Source organism: Anabrus simplex, chromosome 1, assembly GCF_040414725.1.
Source record: "Anabrus simplex isolate iqAnaSimp1 chromosome 1, ASM4041472v1, whole genome shotgun sequence".
Lineage (NCBI taxonomy): Eukaryota > Metazoa > Arthropoda > Insecta > Orthoptera > Tettigoniidae > Anabrus > Anabrus simplex.
This window is the reverse complement of record NC_090265.1, coordinates 435,222,466-435,241,145: the sequence shown is the minus strand read 5'-3', so window position 1 is coordinate 435,241,145 and position 18,680 is coordinate 435,222,466. Positions and strand designations below refer to the sequence as shown.

Sequence of the window (18,680 nt, the reverse complement as noted above, 5' to 3'; positions counted from 1 at the left end):
TAATATTGCCCAATGTGTCGGTATGCATTTCTGTTACGTCTCCATTAAGGTTTCACATATCGTGCATGTAAACTGTTTCTGCAATTATATTTTCACATTCAGGTGCATAAGTCGTACGTATATTTTCCCCTAGCAGTTTGACAACCTATACAGGGTCAATTGGCTCCATTCAACTAATGTCTGCCATAATCACCTGTACTTAACTGATAAGCTCTGCAAAGGTCTAACTCGAACTGCCTGAACACTTTTGAAGCAGCGAAGCAGGTATGCGGATTTTAAGATAGCACCAGCGGGTGCACATGTAATTTTACAAACGAATAGTCTGACTTGATGTTGGAGCAAGTAGGCCTACAACATTATATTTTAAACACGTTCCAAGTCGGTATTAGCCATTCTACCTGGGGTATTTCCTTTGTTAGTGTGGAAATTTCGTTTCCCCACTCACTATTTTATACAACCTTGCATTAAGAAAGACTAGTGAAAAGATATAGCAGTAGAATAAAAGGTACTGTTCTAAAAACGAAAAGACAAACTACGGTATAAATAAATCGGTTCGGAAACGGGCGCGCATGTGTTAAAAGACTGGGGAAGACTGCTAAAAGATTATTAATGAATAAAGCCAAGATCAATGACTGTCCTAGTGTGCTTGTATATTATGGTTACGTTATTGAGACTTGATAAACCTTATCGTGACCCTCATTCAGTCAAGATCACACAAGCTATCTGTGATGTGCGGGTATTTCCCTCTTAGATTCAAGAAGTATATTAATCTGAGACCCGAATGGATCTCAATGACAAAGACAGCACTAATTTCCATCAGTCACTCGAGATGACCAAGGTACTGTATATCGCTAACGTTATCAAACTTTTAAAACTCAGTTGACGAAAGGTATTTTCACTACCAACCCACTTGTTCAGCTATTGCTGGTTTGTGTTTTGTTATAGTCGTTAGAACTGAAACAGAACTGACAATATTCTCTTCGTGTATAAAAACGGTTTACAGCTACACGAGTATTTGTTCAGTAATGTAATATGTAAATATCTCAATTAATGTGTGACTCACCGACAGAACTGTTCTCTAACTCAGAATCAGAATGTCACTTTGAAGAGAGTTTCAGTGGTTTAAGCATAGATGATGCCGGATTCTGCATCGAAATTGCTTTTTCAGCCGGGCTGTAATTTATTATAATTTCTTGTGGCCATTTCTGGTCAGGTGCAGCCCTTGTAAGGCAGACCCTCCGATCAGTATGGAAGGCATCTGCCATATGTAGGTAACTGCGTGTTATGTGGTGGAGGATAATGTTATGTATGGTGTGTGATTTGCAGGGATTGAAGGGGACAGTACAAACACCCAGTCCCCGAGCCAAGGGAATTAACCATTTAAGGTTAAAATCTCCGACCCGGCCGGGAATTTAAATCGGGGCCCTCTGAACCGAAGAGCACTGCGCTGACCGTTCAGCCAAGGAAACAGACTTTTAGTAATTAAGAATTACATATAATAATTGTCTCTTTAGCCTTCAGTTTAATTTATTCTCAGTGGCTCAGATGGTTGAGGCGCTGGCCTTCTGACCCCAGCCTGGCAAGTTCGATCCTGGCTCAGTCCGGTGGTATTTGAAGGTGCTCAAATTCTCAAATACGTCATCCTCGTGTCGGTAGATTTGTTGGCAGTGAAAGAATTCCTGCGGGACAACATTCCGGCATCTCGGCGTCTCCGTAAAACCGTAAAAGTAGTTAATGGGACGTAAAACAACTAACATTATTATTATTATTATTATTATTATTATTATTATTATTATTATTATTATTATTAATTTTATTATTATTATTATTATTATTATTATTATTATTATTATTATTATTATTATTATTACACTACTACACGCTGCGAAATGCAACTTCATGAATAACATGGTAGTATATAATAAGTGGTTGGGCATTGAGGTGACAGCTGAAGCTTTCATCTTAAACTCCTCCAGAATCCTCCACGGAGTCTCATGACCAAAGTGTCCGTATTTTGTAAAATTAGTCAACGTCGGCAATGATAACAAAATTCCATAGCGTTTATGTCTTCTCAAATGTAAGTCCCAGCTTTTAAAGGGTTTTACTATTATATAAATTAATTACTGATCTTGGATGTTATACCAGAGCTATTGCTGTCATCTGTATGTAATGACACGGAAGTGGCAACTTCGGCGAATATTAACAGCAGAGTTAGACAGTGGTAGAGTTTGCCTCTCTTAATGGTGCCTCTGGAACAAGAAGAAAATTGCGGTGCCCACGTCAGGTACTGGGTATTTCTATAAGCGAGAGTGATCCAAACGAAGAATTATTGAAAGATGCGACCAGCAGGCACATGTTAATTAATACATTCATAGACGGCGATTGAAACGGTTCGGTCGAATGAATATCACTCGACCACCGCACCAACTCTATCAACTCTTCTGGTGACAACGACCAACCCAGTGGAAAATCCACCGACCTACTCCAAAAAAAAAATGGCTTAAGAACATCAAGGACGATATGAAGAGTCACCGTCTTAACATCAGCGACGCCAAGGGTTAGCACCAATCTAAAGAATGGAACCTTAATTAAGGCCACGGCCGCTTCCTTCCCACTCGCAGGCCTTTCCTGTCCCATCGTCGCCATAAGACCTATCTGTGTCGGTGCGACGTAAGGCAAGTAGCAAAAAAATAGAATGGAACCATTTCGTGAGCATTGTCTTTACGGCTTTGTTTATCAACTGAGGATTCACGTACCACTGATGTTACTTTAGAGGACTGAAAGGGTACTTTTTGTCTACGACATTCCTAATAGCTGTAGACTGGAGCAGCTCCACGATATCGCTTTGACAGAACTTCTTCCCTTTGCCGCTACATATTTAAGAGTCCAGTTTTCATATCAAACTACAATTAAAAATAAGATCTGACGCCGTTTAAACCCAGAAAATTACATCATTGTAACTACTAGTACAGTGTGCCAAACATGGCTCAAATTATATCACGAAAACGGACTCAGATTTCCCATTAAGTCAACTTTTCATGAACACCCTTACATTTGCACGTTTGAATTTTTAACAGGCAAAGCTCTGAAGTTACTTTTTTGTTTTTAAATTCAATAATTATTACTTTTCTGTAGTTTTGAATTGGTGAAATAACTTTGTCAATTTCACCTTTGAATCGGCACATGCTGAAAGGGCCTCTGCCACAAGATATGGCAAACTGAGATAAGCATGAAAATCGCATGTTATAGGATAGCTTCAACTGTCTATGCTAAAAAGGGATTGAGTCACACGCGCGGGTTATCTAATATTAGCTAGGGAAATCCTTAACATGCGCTAAAAGTTTCTCAGTCCATGACTGGGGCCCATCTAGCATACACGGGTGGCAACACTGCCTGACTGTTTCGCGCGCTTGTACACCTCTCATACATGTTTGGTGTTCTTATTTCTAACCTGCCTTTACTTAGGAAGCCTACACTGTCGCACTGTCAGTATTGTGTTATAAAAATAATTAAACGTTTGTTTTACTGTGGTTTTATAAAACATTTAAGTTTATTGTACTTGATAATATCAATAGAAAATTTAGTAGAGAATAGTGAAGAGTCTGTTGGTAAGAAGCGTAAAGGCAACAAAGATTGGAAGGGGAATAGAATTAAAAGAGCCATGGTTTACAAAGAAGAATTTGCCGACACAAAAGGAAGTGTTATTGTACCTAAGAAAACACCTGGATATGCCTGCAGGTAAGATATATCAGTGTAATTACAATGCAACCAATTTTTAAAAATTCTGACTTAGATATCATAAAAACTAATCTACACACAGAAATTTGTTATTTTGAACTTGGAATCAATTTTTAAAATGAGAAACACAGGTCTAAATACTTTGATACCTACACCATTTATAATGTAAAGAATAGAGCCAAGTTTGATCCTATCCGTGCCTAACTCAACATACGCAAAGTGTTGTTGTTTGTGTTTTTAGTCTCTGTTGTTAATGTTGATGTTCTCTTTCAATTGCAAGAGAACGAATTGTTTTGAAATCATAACCGAAGATGAAGAAGCTGATATTTTGGCGAAGCTTTATGATTTGTCCTCCAAAGACTGGCAATATTTGCATCTGCAACATTTCATTGATGTTCTTGCGGCACAACGAAGACTTCCTCGAAAAGGAGAATATGCCAGAGAAACACTTTTATCAGGTGATGGTAGGATCAAACAAACAACAGGTATGTCTTAAAGCTTTATTAGCTCTCCATTCATATTCAGAGTTAAGAGACTGAAATCCTTGAAAGTATTGCGTAAAAAGTCCTCTTGACAAACGTGGAAAACACGTGAAAAAACCCACTTGCCTGATACAAACCCGCTATGCATGAAATACTTATAAATACTTAGATGCAAAGTGATTAAAAACTATCGTGCACCCTTCGCAATAAGAAGAATCCAAACAACGAAAGTAGCCAATCATTCTTTTCAAGATTTTTTGATGAAAATTATGTTACATTTTGGAGTACTACAGAGTGATTGTTTGTTGCACTTGTGACGAACTGAGAGTCAAGTTAAAAAGTCCTCCCCACCACCTAAATGTGGCAGCTAAAGGAGTGGCATTTGCGGAGCTTTTAGTTCATGACAGAAAAGCCCAAAAGTTTTATGTTCGTTTGAAAAGGGAAGTGTAAACCAAAAACCAACCACGTATCCTCGTTATCTGTTTTGATTACATGCAGAATGTCCAACTACCTGAAATACCTGACCAAGAAACCTTCTACCTACGGCAGCTGAAAACCAGCGTGTTTTGTATACATGACATTAAAAGAAATGAAGCAGTTATTTATCTGTATCATGAAGGTGTAGCGAAGAAAAGGGTCGAATGAAGTAAGCTCACTTGTTTATGACTTTTTGAATAGTGTCCCCCCACAATACACAGAGCTCCATGTGTATTCAGACAACTGTGGAAAACAAAATAAAAATCATGCTATACATAGAGGGCTTTTGGTTTTGACGGACACAAGGCGTTTTGAAACATTTGAAAAACTTTTCCTGTCCGAGGACATTCTTTTTTACCATGTGATAGGGATGTCGCCATAATAAAAAAAGCACTGAAATACACGACAGCATTTATGGTATCCATGAAATGACTAACATTATCAACTAGTCAAATAAAAGTCACTAGTGCATAGTAAAAGAAGTTCAATCTGCAGAAAATGTCGAGTTCAAAAATTGGTGGGCACGCTACAATGAAAGGAACTGTATCTCACAAGAAACTAAACCCAAGACTGTTCCTAGTGACAAAAAAGTTAATTTTATGATCAATACATGCATGTACCTTACCTACGACTCCAGGTTTAAATTCCATTTTGTCGCACGACTCTTCTTTGATTCTGTGATAACCCACACATTTCACCTAACAACCCGGAGTTCAGAAGTTATGCTTACAGATGAAGTAGCTTACCCGCTGAACAAAGTCCCTATAAAATCTGCCAAAGTAAATGACATTAAAAATTTACGGCCATTCATTCATCATGAGTTTCTGGAGTTCTATACTGAAATTATAGACTGGCACAGTTCTGAAATCAGCAATGATGATTGATTTAAACGATGACTAAGTTCAACTTAAATGATATTTTGTACTGATGGATTGAGTGGTTGTTACCTTTATATAAATATGATACTCATAATATTTGACTGTTAGTAAACATATTTTAAAAAGCAAAGCAGATCTGTTTTTATTTTGTTCAAACTCTGCAGTATTCTACAAGGGCCTCAGTTCACAGCTTTTAAACCTAGAACTAAACATACAAATATGTTAAAATAGTAAAAATGTGTAACGTTGACATAAGTACTACCTTCCAGTAAATTAGTTTTAAAAATATGGTTGCTTAGACACCGTTTTTTCGGTTTTTTTCTAAAAACTGGGTTGATTCGATAGAGGCCCTTTTACCATGTGCCAATTTATTTTTTATGTTGCTATTCATCGTGTTGATCCGTGCATGACTAAACGAAATAACATAAATACATTAACGATGCCATAATAATGTCTTTAATAACGTTTGATGCACCTTAATATTATCTTTTTATTATAATTAGATTTACTGTGGGGGTATGTCACATACATTTGAAGCCTAGGGTGGTATACTTGAAGCAAAGTTTGAGAAACACTGGGCCTTCTCTCACAGCCAGTCACCAGCTAGATCAAGGAAGAAATTTAGTTCTTTTAGATGAGACGTTTAACATCGCCCTAGTGTACATAGTGCGTGGTGTGATATAAACTGCGTTGATATGCTGTAATAGTGTGTATAATTTAAAATAAGCAGTTTCGAAATTCTACCCTCGGCTGCTGCTCGGACATCTCACTCGTAACGTAAAACAACAATTAATGTGGCTGTTTCATAAATAGCTATTCATTATTTGCTGTCTGAGTATTTGGCTGAAGAATCTCTACGTTTTGAAGTAGAGTCAGACATCCGTCCTCGTGCCCATAATTTATAACGAAATGAGTCAAACATCCCTACACGTTGAGAAATGTCCCTACAGTTGGCAGCACCGACAGTACTCTGCTCACTGATACACGGTTCAATGTCACACAAAATTCACAATTTTAAGACCTGGTGACTTTTACTTCCTTATCCTTTCATACTCTACCAGAAGCACTAAGAGGCATCTCGTAGAGTATTTGGTACACCATGGAGCATAGTTTGGGAGCCACTAGCACAGACTGACTATAAATATGAGGACATGGGTTCTTCTTCTTCCTCTATTTCCCACACTTCGGTGAAGCATCAGGTGCGAAGTGTCACACATGTAGATTTGGTCCTCTTTTATGACCAGGTGACCTCATTCCAACCTGGAGGGATATTTTCATTATTGCATATTTCTATCGTGGTTGGTAGAGTGGTAGAGTGGTGTTACCACTCTTATTCAATCCTCCGTGCCAGACGCGGCTAAAATACTAATCAGGCCGGGATGCAAACCAAGGACCCTCTGATCCGAAGGCTGGTACGCAGTCAAGGATCAGGACATTATTTCGTTTAATTTATGACTTTAAATGCAAAGCTTAACAAATACAAATAAAATGTGGTTTTCAATAAAGAGAACGTCCTCCCCAAACTGCTCGTCTTCTGTAGTTGTAGAATTTGTTGTTTCATTCGCGCAGGTGTTCACATTTCTGATATCCAGTGAGATACATGGTGTTAATAAATATAATCTAATTTACGAAGAGTTCCCTTGACCAGCACCACATTTCGAAGGAGTCCACCTCCTAACTGGGGCATGAATAGTCTACATCCCAGCACTATAAAAAAAATATTTTACCGGGCGAGTTGGCCGTGCGCCTAGAGGCGCGCGGCTGTGAGCTTGCATCCGGGAGATAGTAGGTTCGAATCCCACTATCGGCAGCCCTGAAAATGGTTTTCCGTGGTTTTCACACCAGGCAAATGCTGGGGCTGTACCTTAATTAAGGCCACGGCCACTTCCTTCCAACTCCTAGGCATTTCCTATCCCACCGTCGTCATAAGACCTATCTGTGTCGGTGCGACGTAAAGCCCCTAGCAAAAAAAAAAAAAAAAAGAAACATATTTTAGAGTAAAACTGAGAAGACAGTATTTCGAACATTTCTCCTATTTATATTGATTGGAATGGAGATTTACTCTTGTAATTATGATAATTGTGCTGTAATAATTTTCGACAGCCAAACATTTTATATAATTTGTATAGCACAACTGCCAAAGCTGGTAATGGTGGAGGAAAGCAATAATATTTCAGGGAAATTTCGTATTCCTGTTGGAAATTAATTCTTGATAATTTGATTGTCATGCAAATTGCTGTGATATTGGTTTTGTACATGTTGATCTATTAGTCCCATTTAGACTCTAATATACCTAGTCCTAGTTACGAGAAGTGGTATAATTGCTGTGAAAAACTACTTTTTATCATTTTCTTAAGATGCTGACTAGGGAGATATCGGTTCTTCTCCTGCTTATTGTTGGTTCCGAGGCCACGCTTCTGCAAACCTGTAGAGAACCCATCACAAGAGCAATCAAAGTGTCAATCACCAACTACGTTAACGAAACAGGCCACCAACTAACTCAGGTAAGCACTAAATAAATAGATCGAATTGTACCCCATTTTATTTGACAGGCCAAGGTAGAATGGAGGAATACATGCAGAATCTGGCAAATAAATGGAAAAAAGAGAAAAACGCTTGTTTATATATATTACTCATAGTGGTAAATAATTTGTGAAAGGAATGTTTATCCATGGTGTAGTTTGTATACATCTTGTTAAAAAATGTGTTTGCTATTGAAACTGCTGACAGGGTTTTATATAGGGGCTGATGACCTTCGATGTTAGGCCTCTTAAAACAATAAGCATCATCATCATCATCATCATCAGGGTTTTATGACACCACTTTTGTCTGACTCTAAAACTTCTGGGAAGTTCAAAAGCTGTGTATATCTAAAGAATTAAAAATGAATGCCATATATCGTATTGACTGTTGATTAATATCAAACATACATACACCTTCATTGTAGTCTGTTATGGGTTTTTGTGTTCGATCAGCAAGCCTCTGTGAATTTACAAAATGCCTCAACACTCCTCTGTTTTTAACAAGCTCATGGCCTCGTGCAGATAAATATCTCTTATTTCTAAATCATTAGAAAGTGAGTCTAATCATCGTCGTCTTGGTCTCCTTCTACTTTTCTTACCCTCAATGACCAAGTCCATTATTCTCCTGGGCTCGGAGGCTGGGTGTTTGTTACATCTTCAACATCAGAGTTCATCCTAGGTAGGGCTCTATACTCACAGACGCACAGGTCATCTACAAGATGTCAACTCGAAATAGGCTCCGTTCAGTCTGCGTCCACATCTTTCCAACGTTACGGTATGGAACGGAAGAATGGACGCTTACCCAGGTGTCTCGGACCGTGAAGGTACTTAGTGGGACGTAAAACCAATAATATTGTTATGACGTACCCAAACTCTTTGTAATGGTCTGTAAGCGTTTGAAATGTGGGTGTACAGAAGGGTTATTCACATTTCATGGGCGATCAGAATGTGGAATTCGAAGGTGTTGAAACGACTGGGAATGAAGGCATAAGTCACGCTGACCACCAAAATGCTGAAGTACAGAATCATATAACTTGTCATATAGGGAAGTTGAGAAGAACGTAGGAGACCAGACGAGGGAATTTAAGCCAATAACAATATATATATAATTCGCTGGGGCCATCAAGGACCACGTTAAGTCTTGTCGCATTTGACACTGAACTTGGCCTTCTTTAGAGCCCAAATTTCCCTCGTTCTTTGTGAGTTGGCCTGCTTACGCTCCTCTGTCCAAGGGGCACCGTGTCTTCTCTTCGGTTGCTAGTCAATATTTTCTTGCGGAAGAGATCTCTGTTAAGGGCGTCCTCAGCTGAGATATGTAGCATATGCAGGTCTTCTTTGGTATTTCTAAACCAGGGAATTGTGGTTTTGGGGGTTGAATCAAAAACGTGAAAGATTTCTTTAGTTAACTTTCTTCCGTCCATTATTTTCAGATAACCGTAAAATCGTGCCCGTCTGTTTCTGATTGTGTCGTTAATTTTCTCTATTTTGCTGTAGACTTCCTTGTTGGATCTCTTTTGATGGATTCCATTCCTGTACTTTGATCCCAAGATTCCTCTCACAATTTTGCGTTCTCTTTTCTCCAGTTCTTCAAGGAGTCCTTTGTTGGCATTTAGAAACAGGGTTTCGGCTGCATATAGAACTACTGGCTTCAGAACTGTTTCATAGTGACGTATCTTGGTGTTTTGGGAAAGGCATTTTTTGTTGTAGATTGTGCGGGATGTTAGGTAGGCTATTTCTAGTTTGCGTACTCGCTCCTGAAGTGCTTCTTTGTCCCGTCCATTTTTCATGATGGTCACACCCAGGTATTTGAATTTGTCTACTCGGGTGATGTCCCCGTATTTTGTATGGAGTTTTGGTGGAGCCTCTTTGATGTTAGTCATTACTTCTGTTTTCTCAAACGATGTCTGCAAACCAGTTTGTTCGGCAATTTCCTTTAAAATTTCAACTTGAGCTCTAGGGGTTCCTATGTCGTTTGAGAGAACAGCAATATCATCGGCAAATGCTAAGCAGTCTGTTGCGATCCCCTTGGATTTGGTTCCTATTCTCAATGGACTGTAGTTGGTTTCCTGTAATCTCACCCGCCAGGTTCTGATGATCTTTTCAAGAACACAGTTGAAGAGTATTGGGGATAGCCCATCACCTTGTCGGACTCCTGTTTTGATGTCAAAGGAATGCGAGAGACATCCGTGGAACTTCACCTTGGATTTTGTATCGGTCAGGGTGGCTCTAATTAATGCCAGCAGTTTCAAATCAACTCCAAATTCATTTAACATGTTTAGCAGGACTTTCCGGTCAATGGAGTCGTACGCTTTCTTAAAGTCCACAAAGACAGACACATACTGCTTGGACCTTAGTGTACAATATCTGATGATCGTTTTGAGATTTTGGATCTGTTCAGCTGTTGAGCGACCTTTTCTGAACCCTTCTTGGTATTCACCTATTTGATGTTCGACTTGTGCTTCCAAACGCTCCTGGATGGCAAGTGATAGAATTTTGTAAGTCACGGGTAGCAAAGATATTCCTCTGTAGTTGTTGATGTTCTTCATGCTGCCTTTTTTGTGTAATGGATGGATCAAAGCTATTTTCCAATCTTCGGGTAGGGTCTCCTTGTTCCAAATTTCTTCTATTTGCTTTTGCAAGATATCAAGTGATTCCTCTGAGGCATATTTCCATAGTTCTGCTGCTACTGAGTCTTCCCCCGGCGCTTTGTTATTTTTGAGGCGGGCAATGTGGCGCTTGATTTCATCTCTGTCGGGTGGTCTGGAATCCGAGTACCTGAGTAAGGGTTCCTTGTTCTCAATGGCGCTTTGCGGTTTAGAGCAATTAAGTAAATTCTTGAAGTAATCTGCCATAATGCTGCAATTTCCTTCATTTGACGTCGCCAGTGTGCCGTCCTTTTGCTCAAAGCATAGAGATGGTGGTTTATAGCTAGTGAGTTTGCGTTTGAAGGCTCTGTAGTGCTCTCTGCTTTCATTCTTCCTAAAGTTTTGTTCTATCTTTTCAATCAGAGATTTTTCGTATTTACGTTTCTCAGTTCTGAACACCCTAGCTGCTTGGGCACGTTGGGTTTTGTAGGTTTCCCAATCATTTTCTGATTTCGTAGAGTAGTACTGTTTCCACGCACTGAGTCTTTCTTGGTGGACTGATTCGCAGGTACCATTCCACCAGGCATGCTTTTTGCTTCTCTTGATTTCTGCAACGTCTTTGGTGGCCTCAACAAGGAGACTTTTGGCGTTGTTAAAGTCACAGTCATTTGGTCTAGCCTTCTCCTGGAACTCCTAGACCCTTTGCCGAAGTTTATCATTGTCGAAGCGTGTGATCTGTTTGGTTGTCTTCCTTGTGTTTGCGGAAGTTGGTTTGAATTTGATAAGAGACATATAATGATCTGAGGCCACATTGATGCCTTTCTTTACCTTGACATTCATAATCTCAGGGCTGTTTCTCCTGGAGATTGCAACATGATCAATTTGGAACTCTCCGAGAGCTTGGACGGAAGAACGCCAAGTCATTTGCTTTCTGGGTAGATGGCGAAAGTGGGCCGACATGTCCTGCAGGTTGTGATTTTCGCAAATGGACACCAGTCTTTTGCCGTTGGGATTGGTTCTTTTGTGAGCAGGGTAATTTCCTATAACTTTCTTGTACTTCTGTTCACGACCTAGTTGGGCATTGAAGTCACCCAAAAGAAGCTTGACATGGTGTTTGGGTATTTTGTTTAATTTTTCATCCAGTAGGTCCCAGAAATTATCAACTTCATCTGGATCAGACTTGTTCTTATCGTTTGTAGGAGCATGTGCGTTAACTAGGGCGTAGGTTTTGTTCGAGCATTTAATTGTGAGTATAGACAATCTGTCATTCACAGATTCGAAATTTGCAACCGATTTAAGGATCTTGGTTCTAACAGCAAACGCGGTTCCAAGCATCACAGCTCCATTGAGGATTCCTCTTTGCGCTTTGCTCTTGAAAAATCGGTAGCCTTCGGATTCAAAAATCTCTTCATCTGGGTACCTTGTTTCCTGTAGGGCCATTATGGATATCTGATTTTCGTGAAGAGCTTTGGTGAGGGTTTTCAGCTTGCCAGTTTGTGTAAGTGAATTTATGTTGAAAGTTGCTAGAATGGTTTTAGATTTTGGCCTGAGTTTTGGCACTTCGGGTTGCACCGAGACGCTCCGACTCGTCTCTTTCATGATGTCGAGTCTCCCCCAGAATCCGAACGAGACTCGTGCGCCGTGGCGTTCACGACGAATGATTTATCCGAAGATTTACCCCCTGGGGTATGTTTCTTGAAATTTTGTGCCATCATGCTTTTTGACTTGACTTTGCTTTGGACGGGTACCCATACTTCTACAACCAGGGTTGTTAGCCCTAGAGGTTGCCTCAAGATGTTTTCTGGCTTCTGGTCATTTACCAGTCTTCGCCGTAACCCTGGCAAGGGACCAGTATTTTTTTCACGGTGGTATTTTATTTCCCTACTACCCTCTGACTCTGCTGGCGGCAGAGCCAGCGAGCTTCCCCAATTCCAATGGGACGCGCCCGAAGGAGGTAACCGGTAAATCCCCACACGGGAAATAACATTATTATTATTATTATTATTATTATTATTATTATTATTATTATTATTATTATTATTATGATTATTATTATTATTATTATTATTATTATTATTATTATAATACGTGTATAATTTGGGCTACTTCTGACTGAAAAGAAGTGAAGCGACCATGATAAGAAAATACAGGGGTGATATCACAATGGAAAAATATCTGAGAAAACTGAATATCAGGTAGGATATACAAAATGAGAGCAAGTAGACCGTTTCAAATACCTACGAGCCGTATTCTAAGGTTGGTTAATGAGGGTTTGGAAAATTAACGTTATGAATTCAGAGTTTACAGAGGTATGTTTTAAAGTGGTGATTTCACAGTCGTAAGTATACGCAGATCATCCTGTCTTCCAGTCTCCTTTAATGTAACGTTGTAAAGTCTTCTTAGACTCAGGATAAATCAGGTATACGTAGATGGTGATAGACAACAGACTAGGCCTAAGAATGGTTGTTAGTACCTAAGGTGAGGAACAATAACAGGACATATTTGCAGAAGCTTGCAGAGAAAACACAAAAGGAAGAATGCAATTATACAAAAATTTATACACGTCCTCTTCCTTGTTTCTTTCACTCTTCCCTTCTTTTAGATTCTGTGACCTAAGTGGAGATGGATTTATTGTTTTTATAGATTGAAATGGAGAAAGAATCGGACAGTAAACGGTGGGCAATGGACATGCAACAAGCTGAGAGGATCTGTGGTTTACAGAGGTCCAAATACATAGTAGCCACCATTACAGGTAAGAAAATGATGTAGCTATTGCATATTTACTGATCGGTATTGTTACCGAGTTTTTGTGGTAGTTATGCGTGAAAGAAGGTGCGGGGTGGTGAACAGGTCTCAAGCTACTAAAGTAAAATTAATTTAAAATTTAACAAGGTTATATTTTCTTTTCAAAAAAACAAAGAAATAACAAGCATGGCAGGTACAAAGTAGCAAGTCCAAAAGGGTAGTTACAATATTTACAGGATTTGGGCTTCGCGCCCACAATGCTAGGGCAATCAGCTCAGTTTTACCCCGAACACAAGCTTCAACAGAGGGGCAGAAAACCCCATTCATGCCTAGGAGCCCTTGCTCCAATTTACACAGAAAAGCCTCCACGAGGCATACAACACTCAATTTTCAAAAGAGCCACCCGCTCTCAAATTTAAGCCTCTCCCAGGCCACACCAAACTCCACCTTCAAGTTGTCCTCAACGGACGTAAACACAGGGGTAAAATACCCAATCTACTGAGGTCTATTAAATGAAAAGAAGGTTAATTAAATGACCTCTAAAATAACAATTTGAGAGGAGGCAAACTTGCACTCCTAATACACTTTGATTAAGACCTACTTGGCACTAGGCCGTTAATACAAGGGCTAATCCCATACTAAAGAGGTGACTTAAGAAGAGAACAATTGTTTTACGTTAACGAAGAATAGGTTGAGAAAACTGAGTTCACCTCACAACAATATGAGTGGGAGCTCGAGAGGGTTAGCACTCTCTATCCCAGTATGAGCTTTAAAAGAGAATAGATGAAAAGAGTAGTTACATTTTAGGAAAAGGTTACATGGTGGAACGCTTCGAACCCGCCCCGAGAGTTAAACTGCTGAGCTAGCAAAGAAAGAAGTTATTAATCGGCCATTACCGTGTTGTTGACCGCTGCCGAGGAAAGAGGCGCTTCCCGCCCCCTGCTATGTACTTTACACACTGAAAGATGGAACAGAAGTGGCGCAGAGACCCAAAAATCAGCAGTTTATATACTCTCGCGGAAGGTTCTAGGCGTTAGGGGAACGAAAACACCCGCCCACAATTACTTTATTGGCTAGGGTACAGAAACATATCCAAGTTGGGGGAAGATACATCGGATTGGTCGGAAATTACTAAAAGAAATTCGGGATTGGATAAATCTAAAACAAGGGGAAAAAGAGGGGTATACAGCCAACTTAAACAATAACAGAAAGAAATTTAACAAGAAACAAACTTTTGAAATAAAAATTTCTTCAACAAAATAGTTCTTTGACTCCGCACTAGGGTGCACTATTGTTGATCTTCAGTAGTGTCCTCTAGAAGAGAAAGTTCACACTTCTTACTTCAAGCGAAACAAAAACACATCAAAAATGACACAGTTCAAAAACTCAAAATTTTCCACGTGGTGGCATCTTCTGAGAAGGTAAAGAATTAATAGCGTAGATAAAGTTCAGACTTCTTCCAGCAGAGGAGTTTCAACAGGCGCACATTTTAAATTAGCGGTGTGGAGGTGTACCGCCCGGTACAGACCTCCCCCCCCAAAAGTTCCTCCAGGGGTGACACATGAAATTGTTTGAAAACAAGGTCCGAGTTTTGATGTAGATAAGGAGATTAATTGCCAAAAAAATTTATAAGATTTTCTTAATTTGGTTTGATTCAGTTTCAAAATATTGTTGTTGCAGGTGAAGTACAGTCTTTATGTTTGTAGATGTTGAATTCTGAAGATAAACTTTTAATACTTGAAAGTGAAGAAAAGTTTTGCAATGTCCACCAAATATTGCTGTTGAATTCCCAAGTGTAGTCAATGCTTATAGGAACTGTTCATGTAGTTGATGTTGATGAAGTTGGATGGCCAGACCGGCCGTTGCAGCTTGCGTCCAAAGGAGGCCGCTCGGACCCCTCAAGTACCCTGAGATACCGCTCACCCGCACTATGAGGGGAGCAGTGGTGTTGAAACACGCCGCGCCCGCGGTGAAGATATACAGGCTGCGGGCAAGTAGCAGGTCGTGCGCCGCACATCTGCCTTGGCCGGGAGGAGAGCTCCGGCTCGCCGTGCACACGTCGTCCTCGCTGGGGCCGAGGGGGCCCGTCCTCGAACCCAGTCGCGGCACAGCGCCGCGCGGCTGCGGGGGCACTGAAACATAAAAGCTAGGCGGCAGAATATTGTTGGACCATCATCATTTTTTTTGAGGGCACAGTCTTGTTGGAGAGGTAGAGGGGCCAGCGGCGTGCAAATATCCATGGCATTTAATCTAATCAAGCCACAGTGTGTATTGGAGCAGGAGACGGGAGCGTGGTAATGGCCGAGGCAAGGACAGGATGGCAGTTTAACAAATCGGGGGAGGTTTCACACAAATGCTTACATATAAAACAAAATATTATAGAAGGGGCAGAATGCCTAGAAATTGAAAACTCAAAAAAAATATAACCTTCATATCCCCTTTCACGATAATATGAAGCAAGTTAACACAGAAATTACACCGGTTTCACCTGTGACAGGTGAACCCTAAATATCCTCTCGGTGGCTGGATTGCTTACTAACAATGTAACCGGCGTAAGAAAATCGAGAATGATACAAGGCCCATGAAATCTGGGGGCAAGCTTGCCCGCGGGAACAAAGTTCTTGACCATAACTTGGTCACCTACCTTCAAAGGGGTGGGTCTCCGTCCACGATCATACCTTTCCCTAACCTTTTCATAAGACACTTTAAGATTGGCTTTAGCCTTCTTCCAAAGATCTTTAATATTATCCGGATCTATTGTCTCGGGTAGAATGTCACTCAAAGACCAGAGGTTAGAGAGCGACGAGTTGGGAACAAACTTGAACATCAAAGAAGCTGGAGTGAATTTATGGGATTCATGAACCGCCGAATTCAAAGCAAAAGCTAACCAATGCAGGGACGTGTCCCACCTGGAATGATCTTCATGATGATAGGCAATAAGTGCGGACCTGAGATTACGATTAACCCGTTCAGCCAGAGATGGTTGAGGGTAATAAGCAGAAGTAGTTACATGAGAGATGGATAAGTCAAAACAGAATTTACGAAAAAGATTTGATGTAAACGCCTTAGCGTTATCAGACAAAATATATTGGCACGGACCAAAAGAAGCAAAAATAGAATTTAGGCAAGTAATAGTGGACTGAGCGGTAGCCAGCTTAGTCGGAAATAACCAAGAAAATCTGGTAAAACCATCTACGCATACAAAGATGAACTTGTTAGCATTACCCTTTGACTGGGGGAAGGGTCCTACATAATCAATGTACAGGCGTTCCATGGGGCGCGACGCTTGATGGCAAGACAAAAGGCCTACCTTGGTGGACATTGTGGGTTTACTAAGCAAACAAGATTTACAAGCTTTTACAAGTTCACGGATTTCACCGTCCATACCTTTCCAGATGAACATTTCACGAATCTTTTCACGAGTTTTAAAGATTCCTAGATGTCCGCCCAATGGGATCTCATGATAGTACTTGAAGATCATAGGTACAAGTACAGCTGGAACGACAACTTTCATCATCTTGTCATGCCTCGAAGGGCAACATAAAACACCATTCCTCAGAACATAAGGGACAACATGTTCCCCAGAAGAAAGGGTTTCCATTATCGGAGCCAGCGTCGGATCTTCATGTTGGTATTTCTCGATATCCCTAAAAAGCATGGGAGCATCTGTTAAGATGGCATTAACATCAGATAGTATGGACTCGGGAGGTGATGAACTGTCGACCGGTTCATGGGTCTCGACGTCGTTAGAAAACATACGACTGAGTCCATCAGCAACAACATTTTCAGTACCTCTGATATGCCTGACATCGAATTGGAAGGCAGAAATACGGATGGCCCAACGGGCTATGCGACCAGTACGACGCGGCCTACCTAAGACCCAGCTTAAGGCTTGATTATCTGTCTCCAGGTCGAATTTGACGTGTTCCAGATAGAGACGGAACTTTTCTAAGGCGAATAAGACTGCCAAACCTTCGAGCTCATAGATGGAATACTTGGCTTCTTGAGCCGACAAGGTCCTAGATGCATAGGCGATGGGTCGCCTCCCTAGTTCAGTCTCTTGAAGAAGGACTGCAGCTACTGCTGACGACGACGCGTCAGTTTGGACGATGAATTTCTTCGAGAAATCAGGCATAGCAAGTACAGGGGCATTACAGAGAGCCAATTTAAGATATTCAAAAGCGGCTTGTTGAGAAGGTCCCCACTCGAATTTGATGCCTTTCCTACGAAGAAGGTTTAAGGGCGCCGCTCTATTAGCGAAGTTAGGAATAAACTTCCTGAAGAAATTCACCATACCAATGAACCTGGCGATGCCTTTGATGTCCTTGGGAGGTTTAAAATCACGGATGGCCTGTGTTCTAGAATTATCGACGGCTACACCATCAGGTGACACAATATGCCCTAGGAAAGACATCGAGGGCTTAGCAAAGGCAACCTTGGACAACTTAACAGTTAACCCAGCCTTACGAAGGCGATTGAGGACTTCTCGCAAATGATCTAGATGTTCTTCGAAGTTTTCCGAAAATACGACGACATCATCCAAGTAGTGGTACAAGTATTCAAATTTGATGTCGGAGAAGACCCTATCTAGCAGCCTAGTGAGTACAGCTGCTCCCGTGGGGAGCCCGAAAGGCACGCGGTTGTATTCATATAAATTCCAGTCCGTGGCAAACGCTGTAAGATGTTTAGACTCTTCGGCGAGGGGAATTTGATTATAGGCCTGATTCAAGTCCAAGATAGTAAAGAACTTGGCCTTACGAAACCATGAAAAACAAGAATGAAGGTCAGGAAGGGGCACAGATTGCAACACCACCTTCCGATTGAGAGCCCTATAATCAATGACAGGCCTGAAGCCTCCTTGGGGTTTCGGAACTAGAAAAATAGGCGAAGAATACGCCGACTTAGAGGGCCTAATAATACCATCCTTCAACATCTGATCGATAATTTCTCTCAGTGCCTTCATTTTAGGTGGAGATAGCCTATACGGTAGAAAACGGACCGGAATCGAATCCGTGACCTCAATTTTGTATTCAATAAGGTCAGTAACACCAAGAGTATCAGAAAATACCTCTGGAAACGACTGACACAGCTTACGAATACTATCAGCCTGCTCCTTAGGTAGATGTCTAAGGTCTAACAACATCTCATCCTGGGTAGGCGAAATAGATGAACATGATACAGAATTACACTTTAACAAGGGAATGTTACAATTGGACGCAAATTTGAATGTGCACGACTTACTCTGAAGGTCGA

At 40.7% G+C, this 18,680-nt stretch overlaps 1 protein-coding gene across 1 annotated transcript in view; it reads left to right on the top strand.

The window, feature by feature from the left end:
• The first annotated feature begins 714 nt into the window (after positions 1-714).
• Positions 715-18,680, top strand: part of LOC136867026 (hemolymph lipopolysaccharide-binding protein) — a 34,486-nt gene continuing 16,520 nt past the window's right edge. Inside the window, exons 1-3 of the mRNA XM_067144126.2 lie at positions 715-838; positions 7,933-8,079; positions 13,326-13,434. Coding sequence (XP_067000227.2) covers positions 782-838; positions 7,933-8,079; positions 13,326-13,434 — 313 coding nt within the window. The 5' untranslated portion in view covers positions 715-781. The remainder of the gene's footprint in view (positions 839-7,932; positions 8,080-13,325; positions 13,435-18,680) is intronic.